The sequence below is a fragment of the Drosophila arizonae genome, chromosome 3, assembly GCF_054131065.1.
Source record: "Drosophila arizonae isolate 15081-1271.41 chromosome 3, UAZ_ARI_1.0, whole genome shotgun sequence".
NCBI lineage: Eukaryota > Metazoa > Arthropoda > Insecta > Diptera > Drosophilidae > Drosophila > Drosophila arizonae.
The window spans coordinates 3,976,640-3,999,708 of NC_142923.1; the positions used below are offsets into that span (position 1 = coordinate 3,976,640).

General features: G+C 37.0%; 2 protein-coding genes across 4 annotated transcripts in view; one reads left to right on the forward strand and one right to left on the reverse strand.

Annotated features, from left to right (window-relative positions):
• The window catches only part of pdm2 (POU domain protein 2), a 40,464-nt gene that overhangs the window by 7,212 nt on the left and 10,183 nt on the right, over positions 1 to 23,069 (reverse strand). For 2 of the 3 annotated variants that reach the window (XM_018002464.2, XM_089463781.1), the window contains one exon: positions 8,487 to 9,482. In XM_018002464.2, the coding sequence (XP_017857953.2) occupies positions 8,487 to 9,480 (994 nt within the window). In that variant the 5' untranslated portion in view covers positions 9,481 to 9,482. Of the gene's footprint in view, positions 1 to 2,879; positions 4,228 to 8,486; positions 9,483 to 23,069 lie in introns of those variants that run through there. The other variant, XM_018002463.2, reaches the window with a different exon arrangement.
• On the forward strand, positions 15,848 to 18,179 carry Nepl7 (Neprilysin-like 7). The gene has a single exon (XM_018002462.2). It carries the CDS (start codon positions 15,898 to 15,900, stop codon positions 17,899 to 17,901), a length of 2,004 nt encoding a protein of 667 aa, XP_017857951.1. The 5' UTR covers positions 15,848 to 15,897; the 3' UTR covers positions 17,902 to 18,179.

Here is a 23,069-nt window from a genome sequence, read left to right on the forward strand (position 1 = left end):
CACATACACACACACACCCACAAAGACACATATACAGACGTGGTCATCGTTTGTCCATTTGGTCTGCTTCGGGCCACTTGGCTCGTAAAATGTCCATTAGTATTTACGGTGTTTCGTTGTAGCGTAACATGCAAAAATTTCTACTGTCCATTGATGTCCTTTGAGTGGTGTCGTTTCAGTGGTCGGGTGGTTGGCGTTGTAAACTTTTTAAGAGCTCCGCAAGTGCCAAATGACTTGCGACAGCCCAACGATGAAATCAGCATGAAATTCAATTCAACTTTAAATACAAGGAAGTAACCAAAGTAATTCTTAAAGTGTGATTGAAATTATATGAAATATATATAATATATGTATGCAGATAAATTTTGATTTAAAATTATATTGATATTAAGTTAAGGTTAGGTTTATAAATATATTTGCAAATCATCTTAGCCAATGACTACTGTATCTGTTCCTGTATTCTTTGTCTTTTTTTGTTATCTCCAATGCCGAATAGCTTATGAGCGCATTATCATATCAAACCCTAACATAAACGGCTTTGCTACTCTCTATGCAAAGTCCAACACACAGCCACACCATCAAACACACACACACACACATTCAAACAGAGAGTACTTTAAATACACGCATATGTGCAAAAGGCAAAAGACGTCTCTGCAGTCGTGTTATCCTGTGACGCTGTCCAGAGTCCAGTCAGTGGTCGAGTTTTTTGTGTTGCAAAGTAGATATGATATTTATGGCTCCCCCGGGGCGTAAACAAAGTGTGGCAGCCCAAAAACACACAGAGAGTTAGAGAGAAAGAGCGGGAGGGAGGTGGAGAGAGAAGGGTATAGAAAGGCAGAGCAACAGCAGAAAAGGCGACATATTTTTACGACAATATATGGCAGATGAAATGCTTTGGAATCCTTGTGCATAATACTTCAGCTTGACATTATAAATATACAGATTACCTCAGAGAACATTCACGTAATGGATTCTGTGGAGTCCATTTTGTCACTGAATTTGCTTGGACAATGCGCTGATCTGCATGCTATAAGCTAAATGTTACTAAAGTCTTGAAGCCATATTGAAAATGGGATTATATTATTTTTGTTAAAATTTATGTAAGAGGCAGAGGTAGGCGTGTCTGTAGGAGGTAGAGGTAGGCGTGTTTTATCTCTTTGGTATATAAATGAAGATATTACATAGAAGACTACACAGATATTTATCTTGTCGGTATCGATATCGATTATCAATACATAAATACTAAGTATATCTCTTTTTCTACATATATCCCCCTCACGATATATATCCCCACGATTTGATCTTTAAATTTATGTTCCCCATTCGATATAGACAAATATAATAAATCGATTCGAAGGGTATCAATAAGTCGAGCACTACCTACTACAATACCCTTACTTGTCTTTTTGGGTAGTTTTTTCATGCAATTAAAAAGGCAAAAAAGGAAAGGCGCATTATCCTTGCCACGGCTTAAATGTAATTACACAAAATTTGGCTTTTGTGGCTAGCTCCGTGTTGTATTTTTTTTTATGACTAGGAAAATTAAGGGAAAATTTGAGAAATTGCACGCCTCAGTCTTAAGAGCTGGACTAAAAAGGCGCTGCTTCTTTTTTTCCTTTCCTTTTTTACCTTTACGTTTCCCTCTTTTTTTTAAGGACATATGCCTGACGTTTTTTCATTTGTCTTGTATGCATGCAAAATACCTGAGACATCGTTTGTTCGAACAGGTAAAAAGGACAACGGTCACACACACACACATAAGACAGGACTCGCTGTCCAGGATGCAAATCTAAACTAAACAAAAAAAATGATCACACGCACTGTGGGGTTGCTCAAAGGAGCGGCATCTGCAGCAGCAGGAGATGCCTCGGCAGGACATCTCATGATGCCAAATCAAAACGAAAACTACAGCAAAATGCCATGAAATTGTAGATCCCGATATGGAAATCGAAATTCTATGCCATTGCCCATTGTGTGGGCGTGCGTCGCTCACAATCAGATCATGCGGCATTCGAGTTGCAACTATTGTAAGAAATTTGGTTTCAACAGTGAAAAGTGAAAGTCGCAGGTGAAGTGTTGGAAGAAGAAGAAAGTTTGAGTGTAGTTAACTATTTTTAGACTAGTTGGCCGCAGGTTTAAATAATTAACGAACTTAAAATATGATATTAAACTTTGTAGATATATAAAATTTTTTTTTTTTAGCGAGTTATAGCTTTAAGAATCTATGATTTATAAATAGTATAAAAATTTCAATATTTTTTTTATACATATTTATCTTGTTTAATTATAATACATATTTATTTTTATTTATTTATTGTAATTTTTTTAATTGTTTAAAATTGTTTCTGTTTGTTTTATTTGTTTAGCTTTTATCTTATTTTTAATTTATAATAATAGTATTATTTAATTTATGTGTCACTTAAATTTTTTAGATTTTAAATAATTTTAGATTTATTTTAATGATTTAGATTCATTTAAATTTTTTTAATTCTGATTACGATTTTAATTATTAATTTAATTATATAATTTCTGTATTAATATTATTATATATATTATTATAAAAATTAATATATTAAATTATACATTTAAAATTATAAAAATTAATATATTAAATTATACATTTAAATATTAATTTTTATATTGATTAATTAATTAATTATTAAATAAACAAGAATTAAATCTCGATAGTAGAAGTAAATGCTGTAAAAAAGCGCAACAATTAACGGTAAGTCAAGCAAACCAACGAATCCAGCTAAGCTTTACAGCAGACGCTGGCAAAACAAGCTTTTCGGCAAGCTTTGCTTAGTTAGAGTGGCTATATGGCAACGCTATCGCAGTGTATACTTATGGTTAGAATATGGAATATAGTCTCCTACATGCGTGTCTTGTGTCTTCCTGATCCTTGCGTTGCATTTGACGAATGCCTCGACGTTTCGCAGCTGCATCATCCAAATTCAAATCCAATTTGTTGCCGACTTCTGCTGTCTCTGTCGATGTTGTTGTTGCAGCTGAGGATCCTGTTGGGGTTTTTGTTGTTGTTGCTTTGGCGGCATCCCACAGACGGCGCTGTTGTTGCTGCTGTAGCAACATCATCTTATTTTTCTTGAGCTTGATACTTTTTCTTTTTTTTTTTTTTTAATAGTTTTTCTTTTTATGCATGCACAAAATGTTCGAGAATTTTAATTCACTTTTCACTGGCTTTCGTTAATATATATGTAAATGCGATTGTTCTGTCAAAAAGTTTTTGATTGTTTTTTTTTTTGCAAGTCACAGTGAGCACGCGAACAGAGTTGCCAGCTCGTTTTGTAGAAGTTAGTTAGAATTTAAATCGTATAAAAAGCAATAACAATTACGGCTTTTGCACTGCGACTGCACCTGCGTTGGCGACTGCGACTACGACTAAAAGTTGTGCCGAACCGACTTCGTTCGCCTGCCGAATGCAACTGAAACGACGAAGCCAGCGACAAACGGTACACAGTGCTGTCGATGTCGCTGCAGTTGCCTGCCTCAGTTTGTGTGTGTGTGTGTGTCTGAGTGTATGCTTTATGATTTGCAGCAGCAATTGCTGTAGTTGGTGCTGCTTTTTTTTTTCTCCTTTTGCCTAGTTTTCTTTGTTGCCTTTGCCCGCTCACTCACTCTCTGCCACGCATTTGCTTACAGCATTGCGCTCAAATGTTTGTGCTCAGGCCGTTATCAACCCTGCACCGTTAGAGTTGAGTTAAATTACGTAGAGCAGTGAGTGCGAGTGTGAGTGAGCTAGTGAGTGAATGTGTCGGTGTGGAACGTATTCAGCTGTGGCTGCCTGCATTCTGATTAGACTTTGTGTTGTCATTGTCCCGTTGCATATCTACCCCTGCGCAGCACTTGGTATGCATTAGCATAGAGTTTGAGTGAAATGGGTGTGGCCAATGCGCTCGCTATATATGCATACACACACATATACGTATACATATGCATGTGCATTAATAGCAGCTAGCTGCGGAGCTGCGCAGTTGCCGTTAAATATTTCTTTTTGCATATTTCGCTTGCACTCAAGTACATGGATCATAATTAGGATGTGTGCGTGTGTGTGTGAGCGCACATAAAGGTGTTTGAGCTTATTGGATGACTTTACATGAAGCGTGTGCTTATTTATGTGTGTGTGTATTAGTATATAAATGTTGGAAATTGAGCAAAATGCAGATGCATGTAAATGTATGTGTCTGTGCATGTGTATTTGTGTGCGCTTCATAAGTTTTTATTATATAAACACTAAACACCATTCAGAGTTTGGAGTTTAGGGAATAATTACAACAAGTATGGAGCGCATTGTTGTTGTTTTCCTGCTTCTGCTTTTCTATATATGAAAGTTATTGAGGGGGGCTTGGCATTGCGGAGTTGGCGGTGTAAAAACTTTTTGCATCACTGCAGAAAGGCAACAGCGCGAAAGCATTTGCCACTTGCAACCGACGTGCGATGTGTGCACAAAGAAGAAGGGAAGTGGGGCATGTGGCGGGTCCTTGAGGATGGGGAGGTGTAGAGCTAGGCTATGTCTCCTATAGGAAACTTGTGGGTGGTGACAGAGAATACATTTTATGATTATGAGTGGGTAGCAGAAATGCTGGAAGGACTTGGATTCCAGAGACGGCTTTGGTTTGGGTTTACAAAAGCAGAGAAAGAAAGCGCAGCTATAGGATACTGTGTAAATTTGACTGATGTCATTTCAGAGACAATTTCTCAAGAATGCTGATGCTGTGTAATAAATATCACCTCTAAGCAGTAGGTTACTCTGCAGATAATACTTATATCCTTTCTGCTTTTATTATGTGTGTCCAAGGTGTCCTCTTTAATTAATATCATTTAATCAGTTACAGTGATTTGGAATGTGAATTAAAAATTTAAGCATATGTGCCCAAAATTATTATCTTTTTCTATTCCCTTGCACATATACACTAATTTATACAGGGTATATTAAAGGGGCAAAATGTGCGTCCCACTTCTTGTTTGTGTGGTGCAAAATGTTTTAATTAAAACTGCAAAATTAATGTTGAAGCAGGATATGAAAGACCGCAGGACAAGCAGCCCCTTTTCTTTTGCTCCCTCTCTCTCGCTCTCTCTCGCTCAATCTTCTTGGCCTTCTCTTTTTCATTCTCATTAAAGTGCCAAAATGATTTAAGTGGGAAAGAATACAAAAATGCGTTTCGAGGAAAATCAATAGGAAAATCTGCGTCCCTTTTTCGTGAGCGCTTAAAGGAAAAGCTGTATGGCTTGCCAACTAATTTCAATAGTTATCCTTTTGACTGCTGTCCTGCACAAGCCCTGCAGTGTGTCCTGCGTATATTCTCTGTGTGTCCTGCTCCACGTAGCCTGATTAAACTTGTCACGGAATGAAACAAAAGATAAACAATCTGCAGTCGCTTGCGAAGTCCAATTTGATTATTTGCCAAAAACAGACAGAGAAGAGACAGCTGGAACGGGAGAGTGCGGGGGGAGAGAAAGAAAAGCACTGAGAGAGACAGACACATGTAAATATTCCACACAAAAAGGGAGAACAGCAACAAAGTTTTTGCTCGAACATTGAAATTAATCAAGAAAATAAACGCTTGGCAGAATCGAACCAAAAAGGGGACGACGCACTTTGCATGAAAAGCGTACAGCCCCTGGCAGTAGGAAATTCAGTGGTTGACTTGAGTCCTTGTTGTCGTTGTTGTTGTTGTTGGTGTTGCATTAAAATGACATCCCAATTTGCGTTTAGCAAATAAAATGGGACTAGTTGAGGCTAGTTCGTATGCTTCTTCTTCTTTGACTTTGTCTGTTTCTCTTAATAGAGGGTTGTAGCTAGCTGTGTCTAAAGTTTACCTTAATTTGTTATTCTATTTTGTGCAATTGGCTTTAATTGGTATGCGAAATATCAACAGAATCGTTAAGAAACTGACAAAATTTAAATAAAATATTTGAATAAAATAAAAAATAAAAATTTATGTGAATTCCATCCATATTTAATATTTATTTAAATTTCCTTTTATAAAATTATTATTATTAATTTAAATCACATACAAATTTCTCGAGGCTTTTAGAACATTCTCTGTCGCAGTCCTTTAAAATTTCCACTTCTTTTCACCTTCTCAACTGAGAACCCTTGGGTTAACCCGCTCAACATTTGCCCAACTGCTGATAAATTCGCGCCAAAAATAAGTGGAAAAGCAGGACCTTTCGATAGCAAATCAAAGGTAAACCCCAAATCAATTCTTAACGGAAATGCCGCGAGCACAAAAAAAAAAGAAGTAAACAGCCTTCAAAATAAAGCAAAAAAGCAAAGAAAGAGCAAAGGAATAAAATGTCCCTTTACTTCCGCATTTTAAGCGCCGTCTTTAGTCTTCATCTTCTTCTTCCTCTTCGTCATGCCTCAATACTGTTCCATTCTTTGCCGTGATATTTATTAACGTTTATTGAATTCGATCCAGCCACAAGAAAAAAAACAGCAAAAATTGCTGACAAATGCAACCCTTCGGACAGAAAAAAATCCGTTGCATTTTCCTTGATTTTTATTGAAAATGCGTAGCGAAAATTTTTTCTTTTCCTTTTTTTGGGCAAGAAAATAGGTAAAAAAGAAACTCAAGGGTAAAAATTGAGGATCATTGTCAAGGATTACCAAAGATCTTGCACAGCTTAGCTGCAGAGCAAACGCACTTGTACACACACAACCTATCTATCGCTCTCTCCCTCTCTCTCTCACTGTTTTGGTCTATGGCGCTGCAGTCTCTAACAACCCCTATGCTAGGGCAATATTGTGCCTCAATAATGCGCAATTTTTTAATGTAAAAAGATGTGAAATTTAAAAATAGGCAAAAATCGAATTTTTTCTTGGGTTTGAACAATGCAATTTTTTACTTGCTATGGGTGATTTTTTTGGGTCTGTTTTGATGGTAGGGTGCGAGGGTAAGAAAGGTACATTTGATTAACTAGGGTTTTGTCTGTTGAAGAGCTAACGGAATTTTTGAGAAATTTTCTCACCATTTCGTAAGGATTTTCAAGCTTTATATAAATTTAAAAAACAACCATTTGGAGATTTTAGAAACAACAATTTTTAAGTATATAATATACACATATAAAAATAAATGTTATTATATATGTATATATTATATAACATAAAATATAATTTTTATAATATCTGTCTATATTAGATACCTAAATATTTATATGTTTTTTAGCTTACGAGCGGACATTTTGTTTTAGCAACCCTTTATGTAAATTTCACCCTAAGATAAGCGTAGCCATTTTTTATTTATTTATTTTTTTTTTTTTAATTTTAAAAACTATGAAAGGTACATAGAAAGAAAAAGTATTTTATTTTAATGTTAAATCATTTGTTTAAATTCATAGATTAAAAGTACACAATTTCATAAACAGATTAAAAATAGGTTAATCTATAAAATTGTCTATAAAATTGTGTCTAAATTTTTATTTTTAAAAATTTATATACATAACCTCTATATATATATTTTATATTTTAATTTGTATTTAATTTAAATACATTTGTACATTTGATATTAGAATAGAATTATTTAAAAAAAAAGAAGGTGCGCATAAAATCTTTTGAGCTGCTAAACCAAATGGGATTTATGATCTTTGCTTTACAGCTTGTAAAGCGGTTTTATTGGATTTGGCCGCACCACCCGCTGTGTCTGTTGGCTTGGTCGGGTGGGTGGGTGCGTTCAATTGGCCATAAGCTGCTCAGGACCTGCACGCGGCACAGTTGGCATTGACACCCGAGTGAGCTTTTATTTTTTTTATTTTTAGAATTTTTTTTTGGGGTGCGTAGCATGTCAAAGGTTAGCTCATGCAATTGTGGTTCCATTTCAGTGTATTTTTTACTCGTCAGCCGCCCCAGGCGAACTCACCCATGAGCCACCCGCTGCCCAACCAGCCAACCACCCAATGAAAAGTGGTTTTAAATTCCATTAAATAAAGTTGTTCAAGGTTTAGTTGCTCGCACTTGAGAATTTTCACGCATATTTTGTTGCGCACTTTTGTAAAATTTATTAATATTTTAGTGATTTTAAATGGATTTCGTGTGTTGCTTGGGGTTACACAGTGTTTGTATGTGTGTGAATGGGTGTGGAGTGTGTGTGCGTGTGTTGATGTGGTGCGAATAGCTGGAAAGGTATTTCGCATTGGGGTTAGGTGGACATGCCTTGACATGATTTCTATTAAGCGAATCGCTCGTAATTGAGTTGAGAGTTTCGATGTTAAAGGTTGGTAGGGTTTGCTTTGGGGGTTTTTTTTTTTTTCGTTAAATGGGACTTGAAGGCAAATTTTAAAGTATTTGCTAATAATGAGCTAAAATAATGATAATTATAATAATAATCAACGTATATATAACGACATCATTAAGCATATGAATAGTTTGATTATTAATTAATAAATATTATTATATTCAATTATGGCATATTTGCCAGTCAAACACAAATTCCTAGACAACATCAATTAGCAAGCAAACTTACCTTTGTTCGTAGCTGCTGCTGCTGTTGCTGCTGTTGTAATTGCTGTTGTTGCTGTTGCTGCTATTGTTGTTACTGGAGGTGCGGCTGCTGCGGGTGTTGCTGTGGTGGGGCTGTCGGGGTTTCCAGCGCAACAAAGTTGACCATTCGGCTGCTCGTAAATGTGCGACTCCTTGTTCGGAGTGGCGGCAGCAGCAGCCAAGGCGAAGGTTGTTGGTGGGCTGCTATTGTTGTTGTTATTGCTATTGTTGCTGTTGTGCTTGGGAGTTGCTGTCATGGCATTGCCATTGCCATCATAGACGACACCATGCCAATGATTTTTATGGCCATTCGACTCCACCTGCTGCTGCTGCTGTTGCTGCTCCTGCTCCTGCTCCTGCTCCTGTGGCTCGTCCTTGTTGCTTGGCTCGGCAACATCTCTCAGTCGCTGCAGTTGATGCTCGCGTATGAGGCGATCCCGTTCGTGAAAATGCCGCACGAATTGCTGCTCGCCATTGTGACGTGGAGGTTGCTGTTGTTGCTGTTGCTGTTGTTGCTGTGGGGTTAATGACTTTGTTGCATAGCAACTAGCGCTGGCTAATGTCTCTGTCTTAGCATACGTTAGTCCGGGCAGACTATTTATTGTGCTTCCTGTTGCTGTTGTAGCCAGTGGCTGTCGTTGCTGCTGCTGCTGCTGTTGTTGTTGTTGATAATGATGTTGAAACATAATTTCATGCAATGGTATCAAAAACTCTGGCAGCAATTTGTGCGCCTTCGCCGTGACGGCTGCTGTTTCGTAGCCAAAATATGGCAGACATGTCTGCGGCTCCAGGCCCACGCCCACGCCTACACCCAGTCCGAGCCCGACGCCAAAGGGTGGCAACGCCGCCTGACTGCTAGCTGCCACATAGTTCAACAATTCAGCATCCTTATTGTTGTTGCTGTTGTCATAATTATGATATCCAATGGGCCGCATATACCAGGGACTCGGCATTGTTTTCGTGCGACAGCTTGCCATGGCTATAAATCAAGAGAGAAGGGGTATGAAAAGGGATATCATAGGGAATATTCGTAAGGCTATAGTGAATGACTAGACAAATACCCTGTAACTAAAAAGAACCTTGATTATATGTGTGAATTTGGAAAAGTTAAGCGGCATTAAAAAGGGTATCATATGAAATATGTTTTAGGCGAAAAATGAAGGACTAGAGAAATACCCTGTATATTCAATAATAGCCTGAGATTTATTCTATTTTCAAGGAATATTAAAAGAGAGTGTAAAAGGAAATACGTTTTAGGAGATGACAAGCGACTAGACATATACCCTGTAATATATGTATATGACTAGTTTAGACTTAGGTCAGAGTTGGAATATATTTGCCTAGTCAAACAACATTATTTATTTTAAGGGTGAATCTAAACCCTGCTTCAGTCGATTATACCTCTTTTCTTTTAACACCCAACAGAGTGTAAAGAACAATTGCATTTTTATTGACACGAAAATGAAGTGAGAATTTGCTATTTTTTAGCCCAAAAAAAAAGGTGGAATGAAAGGCAAAATCAAGGCATAAACTAGGCACAAACTAGCCGTAAAAAGGGTTGAACATCATCATTAACAGCACTTGGCGCCCCAGCAACTACCCCTATTTAGATAGTCCAACCCTACCCAACCACCCTACGTGTCACTTAGCTAAACCAGCTGCCATATTGCTCGGCTAGTTGCCTCTGTGTCACTATCAATTACTCATCATTATTGTGAGCTACGCCTTTTAGGCATCAACATACAAAAAGTGTAGTGAAATCCACTGCCTAATGCAGTGCGTATTTCAGGGGGTTGCACGCCATTTTAAAAAAACTACAAAAAAAAAAAAAAGCATGCTTAGTTCATAATCAGTTTTTGAACGTCATTCGATTCGTTTATGACTTTGATTGATTATCAATTTTTGACAAATCAAAGTAAAAACTAAATTGCAGAAAATCTGAACATTTGCGTTGGAAGCGTGGGCGTTACGTGGCGATAAGCGTGGCTGGCCACGCCCATTTGGAATATAGCAGGCCCCCTGTTTTTGCTGGCTTGCAGCTCTATTATATGTATGTTTTATATAATAAAGAGGCGTTACGATTTTGATTTATAATCAGGCATATCGTTATATTTGAAGGATAGATCAAAGATGTTATAGTGTATATAATAGATTGGAGACTAGTATATATACATATATATTTTTGGTGGTAAAGACTCCCCATTTCTATTAATTATCAATCCGTTCTTATTTATTGTATTTTGTTTTTATCCATCTATTTTATTCTGTTTTTACTTGAATCTCGTATGTATCAGAAGTACTAAAAATTGCCTGCATATTTATACCCTGAACCCATTTTCAATGGGAAATCAGGGTATAATGGTTTTGTTGAAATGTATGTAACAGGGAGAAGGAGGCGTGGCAGACCCCACAAAGTATATATATTCTTGATCAGGGTGACGAGCTGAGTTGATTTGGCCCTGTCCGTCTGTCTGTCCGTCTGTCCGTCTGTCCGTCTGTCCGTCTGTCCGTCTGTCCGTATGTATGAACGCGTCGATTTCAGAAGATATAAGAGCTAGAGACTTCAAATTAGAATGTCCGTAATTACAGCGCGCATATCAAGTTTATCATTAAAATTCGATAACTCATCCCGATCTTTTTTTATCGATAAAAAACCTTATCGAAAACCAGTTATAAAATTATATCTTCTACACCTTTATTGCTAGAGTCTCCAAATTTTTAATGTATGCTTATATGCAATTTATACAATTTCGGTTTTTGTTAAAATTTACCCCCCACCCTTAAATTCACCCCCTCACCCTCACTTTTGTAAAAAGCGTATTTCAAATACTAGAGACTTGTGCTTTGGCAATTACATGCATATCCATGTTATAATCATAATCTGAAAGTTTCATGAAGATCGTACGTCCATAAAAAAAGTTATTAAACAATTAAGTTCTCATAGTAAGCGCACACTGCAGCCCATGCGTGTTTATGCGTGGGTGCTTGTGTGTGTATGTGTTTGTGTATGTGTGTGTATGTGTTTGTGTATGTGTGTGTGTATGTGTATGTGTGTGTGTATGCGCTTGTGTATGTATGCGTGTGTGTGTGTGTATGTGTGTCTGTATGCGTGTGTGTGTATGTATGCCTGTGTGTGTGTGTATGCGTGTTTCTTGTGTAAGCTGAAAGACGCGAAAAATTATTGAAATATCTATTGCTCCAAGGGTTCAGGGGATCTCGTAGTCGAGCAGTCTCGACTAGAGCTTTCTTACTTGTTTTTTATTAAAATTCATACAACACTTGGCTAAATTACAGTTCGAATTCTATGAGTATATCCATGTGTGGTCTCCTAAAAGATGTTGATTAAAATATTTTCTATAGAAATAAAAACTGAGAAACTGCCGTTGCCATAGTATAATGGAGAGATATACAAAGAGAAATAAATAGATAAAGAGAGAGCGAGAGGGAAAGAGATATTAGTGCTCTAAAAAAAGTAGATTAAATATCGTAGAATAATTGAAAAATGTTAAAGGATCTTTGTAGATGCGGCAATGCTGTCACTTTTAGCTCCTGCTGCCGCCGCTGCAACTGCATTGCCTTCTCCCCCTCGTTTCCCCCGCAAATCGTTCGATTGCAACTCCTAATGTGTTTGCCAGCCGGTGCATGCAACAAAAGGCACAATGGATAAAGGATATTGCCGCAAATAGAAATCAAAGCGCATATAAGAAAGCAATAAAGGCAGTCAGCCAAAAGAAGACGAAGCAGAAGAAGAGGAAGAGGGTTGGCTAAGGTTGCCCAAAAAAAGGATGCGTGTTAATCGCCGTGTTGCAGGTAAAGTAATCGCAATGTAACAATGCCAAAAAATATATAGAGGGAGGCAGATTGACAGACAGAGAGAGAGAAAGAGAGAGAGAGAGAGAGAGAGAGAGAGAGAGAGAGAGAGAGAGAGAGGCAAAGCAAAGCATATAAACCGCCAAAAAAAAAAAAGCAGGCGGGGATCGTCTTTTGTCCTTTTGTTGACGCGCTCGATTTAGTTGGCGCAGCTTGCCTTAAGCCAGGACACGCTGCAGCAGCAGCAGCAGCAGCAGCAGGAGCTGCAACAAATTGAGCCTGAAAAAAGGATTTAATTTTCAGTTTTTTAACTGTGGCCGCGCTGTGGCTGCCGGCTTGATGGAGACAGCTGCTGCGCAGGATGTGCTGCAATTGCAATTGCAACTGTTGGCAACTATTTGTTAAAGCTACACTGAGCGAAAACTTATTGACTTGAAGTTTTCAAAGAACTTTTCTAAAATAAAGTTTGATTGAAATTTTAAAGATTTTTAATATAATAATATTAGTTATATACATATATACATATGGCCATATTATTCATTATAACTAAATATATGTTGAGTTTTAAATTTTGAATATTTAATATAATATAATATAATAATACAATTTTAGTAATAAAATATATAAAATATTTAATTTTCTATTAAGATAAGAACTGTTTATATAAACTATATTTTCTTGATACAAGTAATATTTAAAGATTATCTATAAGTCTATTGAGATCATATAACTTTTATTAAAAGTAATTCTGTCAATAAATAGAATAGGCTCTTTTTTATACCCTGAACCCAATGTTTCTATTGCAATCCAATTTGCCTCTATATGTGTGCCCGATTTCAAGTTTCATAAATTCTCAACAAGTGCCTAATTGATTTTTCTGCGTGTAGAACACGTCAAATAGATTTTTTGGCACAATGCGCAACTTTCACCTTTCGATTCATATTTCTTCATCAATTGAAATGTTTTCTTTTAGTTTTTTTAGCCTTATGGCCTGACAGGACTCTGAATCTTGACTGGCACCGGCATTGAGCTCCTTTGACAGCCAGAGCACAGGGCGTAATTAAAAGTCAGCACAGCCACGCCCTAGTTTTCGAATTTTGTCGAGAGAGAAAACGAAAATCACTTTCCCCCCTTTCGCTTCCTGGTCGCAATTTCCATTTCATAAGCCGTGGCACACTTTTCTCCAGCAGCTGTCTCGGCCTGGCGAAATTTCCTGTCAACCCTCGCAACTCTTTCGCTATTTGTGTTTGTAGTGTTTTTTTGCATCTTTAAGAAGCGCGTGTCGGGCACACGACACGCCCTCCTTTAGGGTTAAATGTTAACTAATATGCTCTTTATTATGCTGGAGAACAAAAATTTGTTGTTGTCGCGTGTCGCCGTTTGTCGTCTCGACTTCCTGTTTCAATATGCGATTTAACCGGCCAAAACTAATTCAGCTTTGTTCTAGCTGACCATAAATCAAACATACCATAACACAACTCTATTAGAGCTATATATATAGCTATATATATAGATATGTGTGTTTTGTATCTACTCTCATTATTCAAAGTTTTCTACAATAATCGTTATTTTGGTCTAATGAACATTTTGTGGTTAGCGCAACTCGATTTTGGTCTTTGATATTTCGGTATTTTCCATGCATCATTAGCCACTGGACTTTAAAGTCCAAGTTTTTCATTCATGAAACGGCTATTAGAGCTGAGAGATTAGAGCTTCAGCTGCATGTGAGTGAGGTTAACACAAATCAAATGAGATCAGAGCCAAACAGTAGCTGATGATGCCTTGACCATGGAATGTATTGTGAATGAGAAGCGCAAAAAGAGGTGAAAGAAATGTTAAGTTAATGGAGACGATCAAGCTATATGGAATATTTTAGGTATCAGAAGCGCAAAGAGGGGCGCTTCAAATGCTGGGTTGAAAAAGAATGAATGGAATCGTATACAAGAGCTATAGTGAACTTTGACTGTGTTAATGTATGAGAAGCGCAAAGAGAGGCGCCACAGATGTAGCAATGAACGAGAAAGAGAGAAAGAAAGAGAATGAATGAGAATAGAAACAATATAGAGAATTACCAAATAGAAATTTAAATACTAAATATAATCAGATAGTTGAAAGGTTAATCGAGAAGTAAAATACATAATCGATTAGAATGATTTCTATTCATAACATAAAAACGTAAAAAAATTATTTAAAATCTAAAATGTTTACGATTTTTTTTACGTTCTTCAACTAAATGTTCATAATGTATCAATTACCATTCGCATTTTTTGTTAAAGGCGAACAAAAATGACAGCATGAAATTTGACATCAAATACCAAAAGCCAAAGCAAAAATTCATTTCGATATATTTTGCATTATAATTACGGCTATTATTTAGAATGGGGTCATTAACATGTGACATTCGACTAAAAATACAAAATAAATTTGAGCCCAGCAAAACTTTGATCTATAATTAGAGATAAAATAGGTTAAAAACTTCACCAAAAACAAAACAAAACAAAGCCCAAGCGAAACCGAATCAAAATAAAACAAACAAAAATCAAGAGCAGCCTGATATGCCAAATGTGATAAGAGAACGAGGTAAAGTGTTTAAAATAAAGACTAAATATATAAATTAATTGGAGAATGTGTTGAGAGTCGAAGAGAGCGCAGATTTCGTTGAAGATATTCGCTTAAATCTGATTTAGAACAACAATAAATTTTTTCCAGCAGCCTAATTGTGGTTTCTGTGGTGAGTTTGAAGAATGAGCTTAAATTTGTAAAATACCAAAAAACGCAACAACAACAGCAACAACAAAATCAATGCGTCAGCTGTGCCAAACTGAGCGTGGAGCAGTGAGAGTTGGCAGCTGTCTTGCGAGACTAATAGATACCCTTTACAGCTTGTTCTAAAGTTCAATGCTTACAAAAAGGTGTGATAAGCTTGTTCAGTGAATTCAAATACTTAAAATATATAGTTACATTTTTTAATTAAAAATTAAAAATTACCTGCATTTAATTTTCAATGTCTTTTCAATTAATAAATTTTTATTTTAATTTAATTTGAACATACTATTTATAATTCAATTTAGATTTGTATAATTAATTCAATTTAAAATTATTTTTGAATAATTAAGTTAACTAAAAATTTTAATAAATCTCGTTGAGAAAATTCAAGAAATTTAACTTCGATTTTTATTTTTTAATTAATTAAATTATAGTTTTAAATATTTTTAATTCAATTTAGATTTGTATAATTAATTCAATTTAATATTTTTCAACAATTAAATAAATAAAATTCAAGAAATATAACTTCGATTTTTATTTTTATAAATTATTAAATTACATTTTTAAATTATTTTAACTAAAATATTATCTAATTTAACCTCAATCATATAACCCCTATAGAGTTACACAATTTCTGCATACCCTACTCGTAGCCCGCACAGGGTATCGCAAACTGCCCAATTTCAGTTATAGAGCTGGGCCCAACCTGTTGCACGTGGTGTATAAATTGCCACATCGCGCTGCTCCCAAAGTTTAGAACATTTGCGATAGTTGGCGAGCGCGCTTGGCCCTTTTTTACTTGTTTCTGGATTTAAATAATGGTAAATACGCTGCTGGCCACGTTAATAATCCATGCATTTGCTGCTGTTGTTGTTGTATCAGCTGCAAATGATACGAACTTGTTTGCCAAATCCCATTGGACGCATCGCGAGGAGCTGCTGGAGGAATATGGGAAATTTATGCTGTCCACAATGAATCTGAGCGTTGATCCTTGCGAGAATTTCTATGAGTATGCGTGTGGCAACTGGAAGGAGTCGCCTCTACTGCGGCCAGAGCAGCGCAACACTAGCCTCCTGCAGGGCATACAAACGGTAATCGACGATCAGGTGTTGCAATTCTTACAGAATGCCACAGAGCTGCCCCGTAATCTGACAACAAGCTCGGAATGGAAAGCTAAAGAGTTTTACGCCAGCTGCGTACAGATGAAATCCGATCTCTCGCCGGGCTATCACAAATTTATGGAGCTGGAAGATCGTTATCAGAAATCAAACTTTACTCAAGATTGGATTTATGTGAACTTCATGTCTGTCTATGAGATCTTTCCGTTGCTGCCACTGAAAGTCAATTACAATCCGGCTCTGAGGAAATTCATCGTCTTGCTACAGGCTCCGATTAAATTGCTCTCGAAATACACGCAGGATCATTTGCAGAATATGACAAAGGATTTTCATATTGAGGATGAAGTGAAACGTCGCGAATTTCTCGATAATTTTGCAAATTTAACGCAATTTGAAAAAAATCTCACGCAATTGGTGAAAACTCGCAACGAAACGGAGAAGTTGACTTTGGGCGAATTTCTGCTGAAGCATAAGGAGGATCGTTTGAATTGGACCCGATATTTTGAAGTGGCTTTCAATGGGACGCAGCAATCGCATTGGATGGTGCACAATCAACTGGAATCTGTTGGAGATTTGGTGCACTTTCTGGAACATCAAAATCTTACGCTGCTGCGCTCGTATGTGAAGCAACGCGTGCTGCTCAAATTCTACGATGTCTGGAAGACGCAGAGTTCGAGAAATTCGAGCATAGCGAACTCCTGTCGTATGATCACCGAATCGTATTACAACTATGCACTGCTGCCCTGGTTTATTGAGCGCGTCTTCGACAAGGATCGTCGAGCAGATGTCCTGCAGCTAGCGCTCCAAATACGTGACACCTTCTATGAGCTGTTGGAGCAATATACGTGGCTGGACGAGGAGACACGCTCGCAGGCGAAAACGAAGCTATCCTCGATGGATGTTTTCGTCGGCTACAGCGATGATCTACAGCATCGCGAGCTGATCGATGAGGCCTACAAGGAGGTGAATATGACCCAGGATTTCTTCGAAAATATTGCGGACCTCGAACGGAATAGAGCCAGGGTGCGATTGCGTTCAGTGGACAAGGCGCTAATACCACAGCTGATGCCCACGCGTACAGTGAACGCCTACTATGCTGACTTTCTCAATCAGGCCTTTATCACGATTGGCATGTCCCAGTGGCCGCTCTACCACATCCAGCTGCCCGATGTGGTCAAGTTTGCCGGCATAGGCAATATAGTGGGCCATGAGATGGCGCATGGATTCGACTCGTACTGCTATCAGTTCAACTATGACGGCAAGAAGATCAATTGGTGGTCGGCGGGATCGCTGCGTAACTTCAAGGAGCGCTATCGCTGTCTGGAATCGCAGTATAACAAATATTTGCTACTCGGCATGGCGACCAATGGCACTTTGACCTCGGGCGATAATATTGCTGATAATGTGGGCGCACGCATGGCCTACTATGCCTATAAGAAGCATACCAAGAATAAGGCATGGCAGGAGAAGCCGCTGCGTGGCATCGAGTACAATAATAAGCAGCTCTTCTTCTTGAAGTTCGCTCAGACCTGGTGCACGGGCAGCGACAACGCGTACAAGCTGAAAAGACTCAAAACGGATGCCCATGCCAGCGAGGAGTTCCGTGTCGTGGGCACTTTGAGTAATATGCCCGAGTTTAGCGAGGCTTTCAACTGTAAACTGGGCACCGATATGAATCCGCTCAAGAAATGTGTCGTTTGGTAAATAAAATGAGATCATTGGGAGAGGCTAAGAAGTTGTATTTTGATTTTCATGTTTGGTATTGTTAAAGGTGATGGACTCTTTTAGATTGGATTTGTTTTATGGATGAGCTTAAAGCAGATTGCTGATCTTGATGTTGAAGCTGTTTAGTTGGTATCAATTGATCTTTATTGATTTGGATGTTGATCTTGAGTTTATTTTCGAAAAGCGCTACAATTGATCTTCAATAAACATCATTAGATATATAAACTTTATTTCATACCACAAACTATATAATCCAAAATTGATTTTGTTTCAACATCCTTTCGGCTAACATGTAAATTTTCTTAAAACTTGGAACAAGTATATAACAGTGCAGATTCTTTAAGATCTTCGAGATCTTGGTTTATAAATTATTTTCTTTAAAAGTAAGGTATACAAGATATCTTTGAAATTGAACAAACCATAAATATGAATTCTTTAAGATAATTTAGGTTTGTTAATTTACAAATCTATTCAATTTGATAATCAATGATCATTATTTTGATCTTAAAAGCTGAGCAGAGGTAGTATATGGAAAAAGATATATAACAAAAGTTGAATTTGCAACTTTTATCTATAAAATTCTCTTAAATTAAAAAAAACAGTGCAAAATATTTTTTCTAGCATATCAGCAAAAGATCACAACTTCTGTGGAAGATGTTTCTTCAATTTGGATGAATTTCTCACCACAAATTCACTATTCTTGATTATCAGCTTTTGTTTTATTTGTAGATATTCTAAAACAAATTTAGATTTTAGATTTTCACGAACTATGTTCTTATGTTATGTCGTAGCAATAAATATACTAAATCAAATCAAGCGGCTCTTATAAAGCCATAAAATTGCTTGCATTTCTCTAAGGTGCATTTCTCAAGATGTTTTTAAAGACAATTGAATAGGGATCAATGGCAACTCCTTACATATATTTGTTTCGCCTTTAGTACAGCTGATGATGGTTGTAATTGAATGCGAACTAATTGATTTTGAGCAGAACCTGCAGAGGACCGTACACTCTCTCTCAATATACATAGAGAGACCAAAGACTTGGGTAGGCGGGTCTGGTAATATTTGTCTTTTGACTTTAGGCTGGGTGACACCTTTCTCATTACGAATTAATGGCATTTGAAGAAAACAAAAAGAGAAAAGATGACAAAAGGTGAACAAAAGGCAAAAACTACCGATGGCGAAAAAGAAGCAGATGAAGTCGAAGAAGGTGTAGTCCAAAGAGCCGTTCAGGTGAGATTCACTTCAAAGAATTGGACACTGAAACAACTGTAAAACGTAGATAAAGATGGGAAAACAGTTTTACTTTATCATTAGTCGTGCTCAGATGCAGATCATACGTAGAATAGCTAAAAGTGAGCAGCCGAATGCTCTGCCTTGTGCATACCAAATGAAGCCTCAACCTATAATGTTATTTGTTTAAGGATCGCCCACAGTTGCTCAGCCTTACTATCTTAGCCGTCTGTCTAACGGATTTTCATGCATTTTGTTATGGATTTGCGGCGCCAGCTAGTGAACGCTCAGGTAGAAATGATCCTTGCCCAAAGGACTCAGCAGGATCTGTGCTGTCGCTGTGCTGCGTGACTTGTCTGACTTCTACTGACTTTTCCTCTGACGGCTCCTGGCCATAATCTGTGCAGGTCATAAAATCAGCGATCATTAATTTTTACAGTTTTCTGCCGGGTTTCCTTTCTCTTGGCTGTTCGTATCTTGACTTTTACGAATGCAAAGTGTTTTTGCAGCACATGAAATGTTACTTAAATGCAGTTAATTATGATCGTTTGAGAAGTGGCAAGAGAGTATATTGGTTTACTCACAATTTTATAGATGTATGCTTTTTTAAAAATATTTTTTACTTAAAATTTAGAATAAATATTATTTACATTTATATGTTTTATCTATGTAAATTTTCCTAAAACAGTCCATAGTTGGATCGCTGTTGATCTTACCTATAAATCATCCAAAATATCTATTAAAATCATCAACATTTATTGTTGACATGCTTCGAAAATTTTAAAATATTTCTTAGATCAATTTCTATAGATCTCTAAAACATAAACACATTTTTTTTTAGTAGCTTTAATTTATATTTTTAGCGTCACTTTTTTCAAGCTCATCTTGCAATAAACCAATATTTCTACACCCTAGCAGTGAGCGAGTATCAAGCAGTCAGTTCCGTCCGAGAGTCACGTTTTTACACTATGCTTCTTCTCATTTATTTTTGTTACCTACAGCAGTGCCTGTGCCAATGCACACTTGCAGGTGGTCTTTCGCTCATCTTCCACTCCTTATATAAGTATATACATATATAAGGTCGAAATTGTAGCGCACTTTTCCCACTTTTATCTCATAATTGCATTTGCCGCACACAAATTGCAGCCACAATAGACAGTCAAATTAGCCAAAGATGCGAGCAGCCATTTGTAATCTAGCCATTTCTAGCCGGAGACTTTCAGACTTAGGCTTCAGCCTCCACTGAGAAACAGACTCCTTCTGTCTGGCTCTCAGCTACAGCTTTGGCTGCATTAATTTCATTTATGTAAACCATTGTGAAGCAGGGCTTGTCTTTTAATATGAAAGGCGTAGACCGCGTAATAAAAAATCAACTTGTATGCGGCCTCTGAGTGGGAGCTGCTCGCCAGCAACAAATTTGCAGTCGGTGCAAAATAGGGTTGCCAAGTAGACATAAATAAATATGCATTTTAACAATAATAAATAGTTTATGTAAAATCTGAGGATGGCTTAATTTATAGAGTTAAGATAAGCTTATAAATTTTTCTAAAGTTAAAATTAAATTCAATTTATTTGAAATATAATTGCATACTAATATTAAAAACAATTTTAAAAATTAAATAAATAAAAATTAAATAAATGTAATATTACAAAATGTAAATAATTCGAAGAAATTGTAAATAATCTAACATAATTACTGAGCATAGCTATTTTTGAGAATCAAACTAAAATTATTTGACGATATTACAATTTATTTCAATGCTCGGCAACCCTGCTTCAGCTGACTTTTATAAAAAGCAGTTGCCAAAAGCATGTTACCATAATTACATGCAGAAAGTCTTCTTTGCTTTTAAGCCAAGTCGAGGCACATGGCAAAGCAAAGCGCCTCCCAGACACCCCCACACATACACACACACACACACACACACAGAGAGAGACATGCAGTGGCTCATCAAAAGGGGCGTCGCATCAGGGGCAGGGTGGAGCTGAAAGGGGATTTGAACTACCAACACAGTTGCAGAGCCAACCGAGAAGCAACACGCGCGGCATTGCTCTTCATGGTGAATTATGAAAATCGTTTGCGAAATTAAGTTAAGAACTTTTTGCTCGAGCAGCAGCAGCAGCAGCAGCAGCAGCAGCAGCAGCAGCAGCAGCAGGAGCAGCAGCCACGACCAACTGCAGAGGAGCTGAGCTGAGCTGAGTTGAGCTGCCTTTATTAAATGGAGATGATCAATTTAAATATTTTGTTGTTTGTTGTTGTTGCTTTTGTTGTTGTTGCTGTTGTGCGTGTGTGCCTGACCCTGGGTTGGAGATTGAGTTCTGAGCCAGCGACTGCAATTCGCATCTTGATGCAGTTTGGCTGCTGCTACTCCTGCTACTCCTGCTACTCTTTCTCTGGCCACACTTTGCCTTGTTCTCTTCCCTCTCTAGCTGTTGCTACTATTCTGGCTTTGCCTTTGCCTCTGCCTCTGCCTCTGCCACCTCCTACTCCGATTTGTATAAAAAATGTGCTTCATTTTATTTGGTTGCACCGATGTCCGCCTTCGTTCAGGTAAACGCCCCAACGAAAAAATGAAACAAGTGAAAAATGTTTAAGTATGAAACGGGAAATGACTATAAGATACTCTGGAATTGTATATGATGATGAGACTTAGTAAAGGCAAAATATATAGAAATTGATCTTTATTAAATATGGATATAGAGATAAAATGTAAAAATGGGCTCAACTATGGGATTTATTTATTTTCTACTTCACACTGTCTACTCTATATACCCCGCTTCTGCCCCTATTCTAGGGTATTGGCAAAAGTAATGCTTTCCGAAAAAGCGGCAAGCAAATCGCATATGGATCGATCGAGCTGCAGCTTCTGCCTCCTGCATTCTGCAGCAATCTGTGAGCTTGGCTGCTGCTGCTGCTGTGCTGCTGCTTCTGCTACCAAACTGAACTTCTGCTTCGTTTTAGATATATTTTCTCTTTTCTTTAAGCTTACTTGGCTGTTGTTGTTATTATTATTTTGCAAACGATTATCTAAATTGCATACGAAATTATTTTAATTAAAAATCTAATTTTCGTTTGGAGTTGGTTCGGCTCTGTGGTCCGCCCTCTCGTACAGAACTTGTTTAACATATTGACCATGGGAAATTTGACGATAGATGGTCTTAGCCTTTGCCTTTGCCTTTGCCTTTGGTTTGGCTTTGCCTTTGTGCATTGAACCCTTAATTTGACGCGATTAAAATGATATTAGCGTGGTCTTTTACATGGATATGGCCCAGATGTTGCCAAGGTATTTCCTTGGCGGCGAGGTGTGAAGATGAGCTGCAGCGTCAGCTGTTGCTGCTGCTTCTCTTACTCTCTGCATATAAACCTATATACATCATCATTTTTACGCCATTTATTGATTAATGATCCATTATTTTGGACAGTAGTTGCTTATATATGTATTGTAGGTAAGGGGTACTTGGAATAATTAACGCCTTTCCGGTTTGTCTGGTCTAGAGGACAATTTCTATGTGCAGTAAAAGTTACTATTCCATTTTAATTATTGGGAATTTTTTTGAGTTTCAATTTTGATAGTTATGCATAGGGTAAGTTTGCTTGATCAACTTGTAATTGTGTGGTATTATAATAATATGCTTTCTTTGCGTAGTCTTCCAAAGGATCTATTTTTTACTCAAGCGTAAGAGATCCAAAACGAATTGAAGAGTTAGTGAAATAATATTAAAATTAATATGAAATGAAATATTCATATTTAGTATTCTATATGAAATTATAAAATTAACTTTTATTTTATTTTATTTTTTTTTATTTGTTTATTATTATTATTTTTTAATATAAGTTAAAATTAGTGCGAGAAATATTTATAATTAAAAACAAAATATTTTATATGAGTTAGAAATACAAAATATTTATTTTT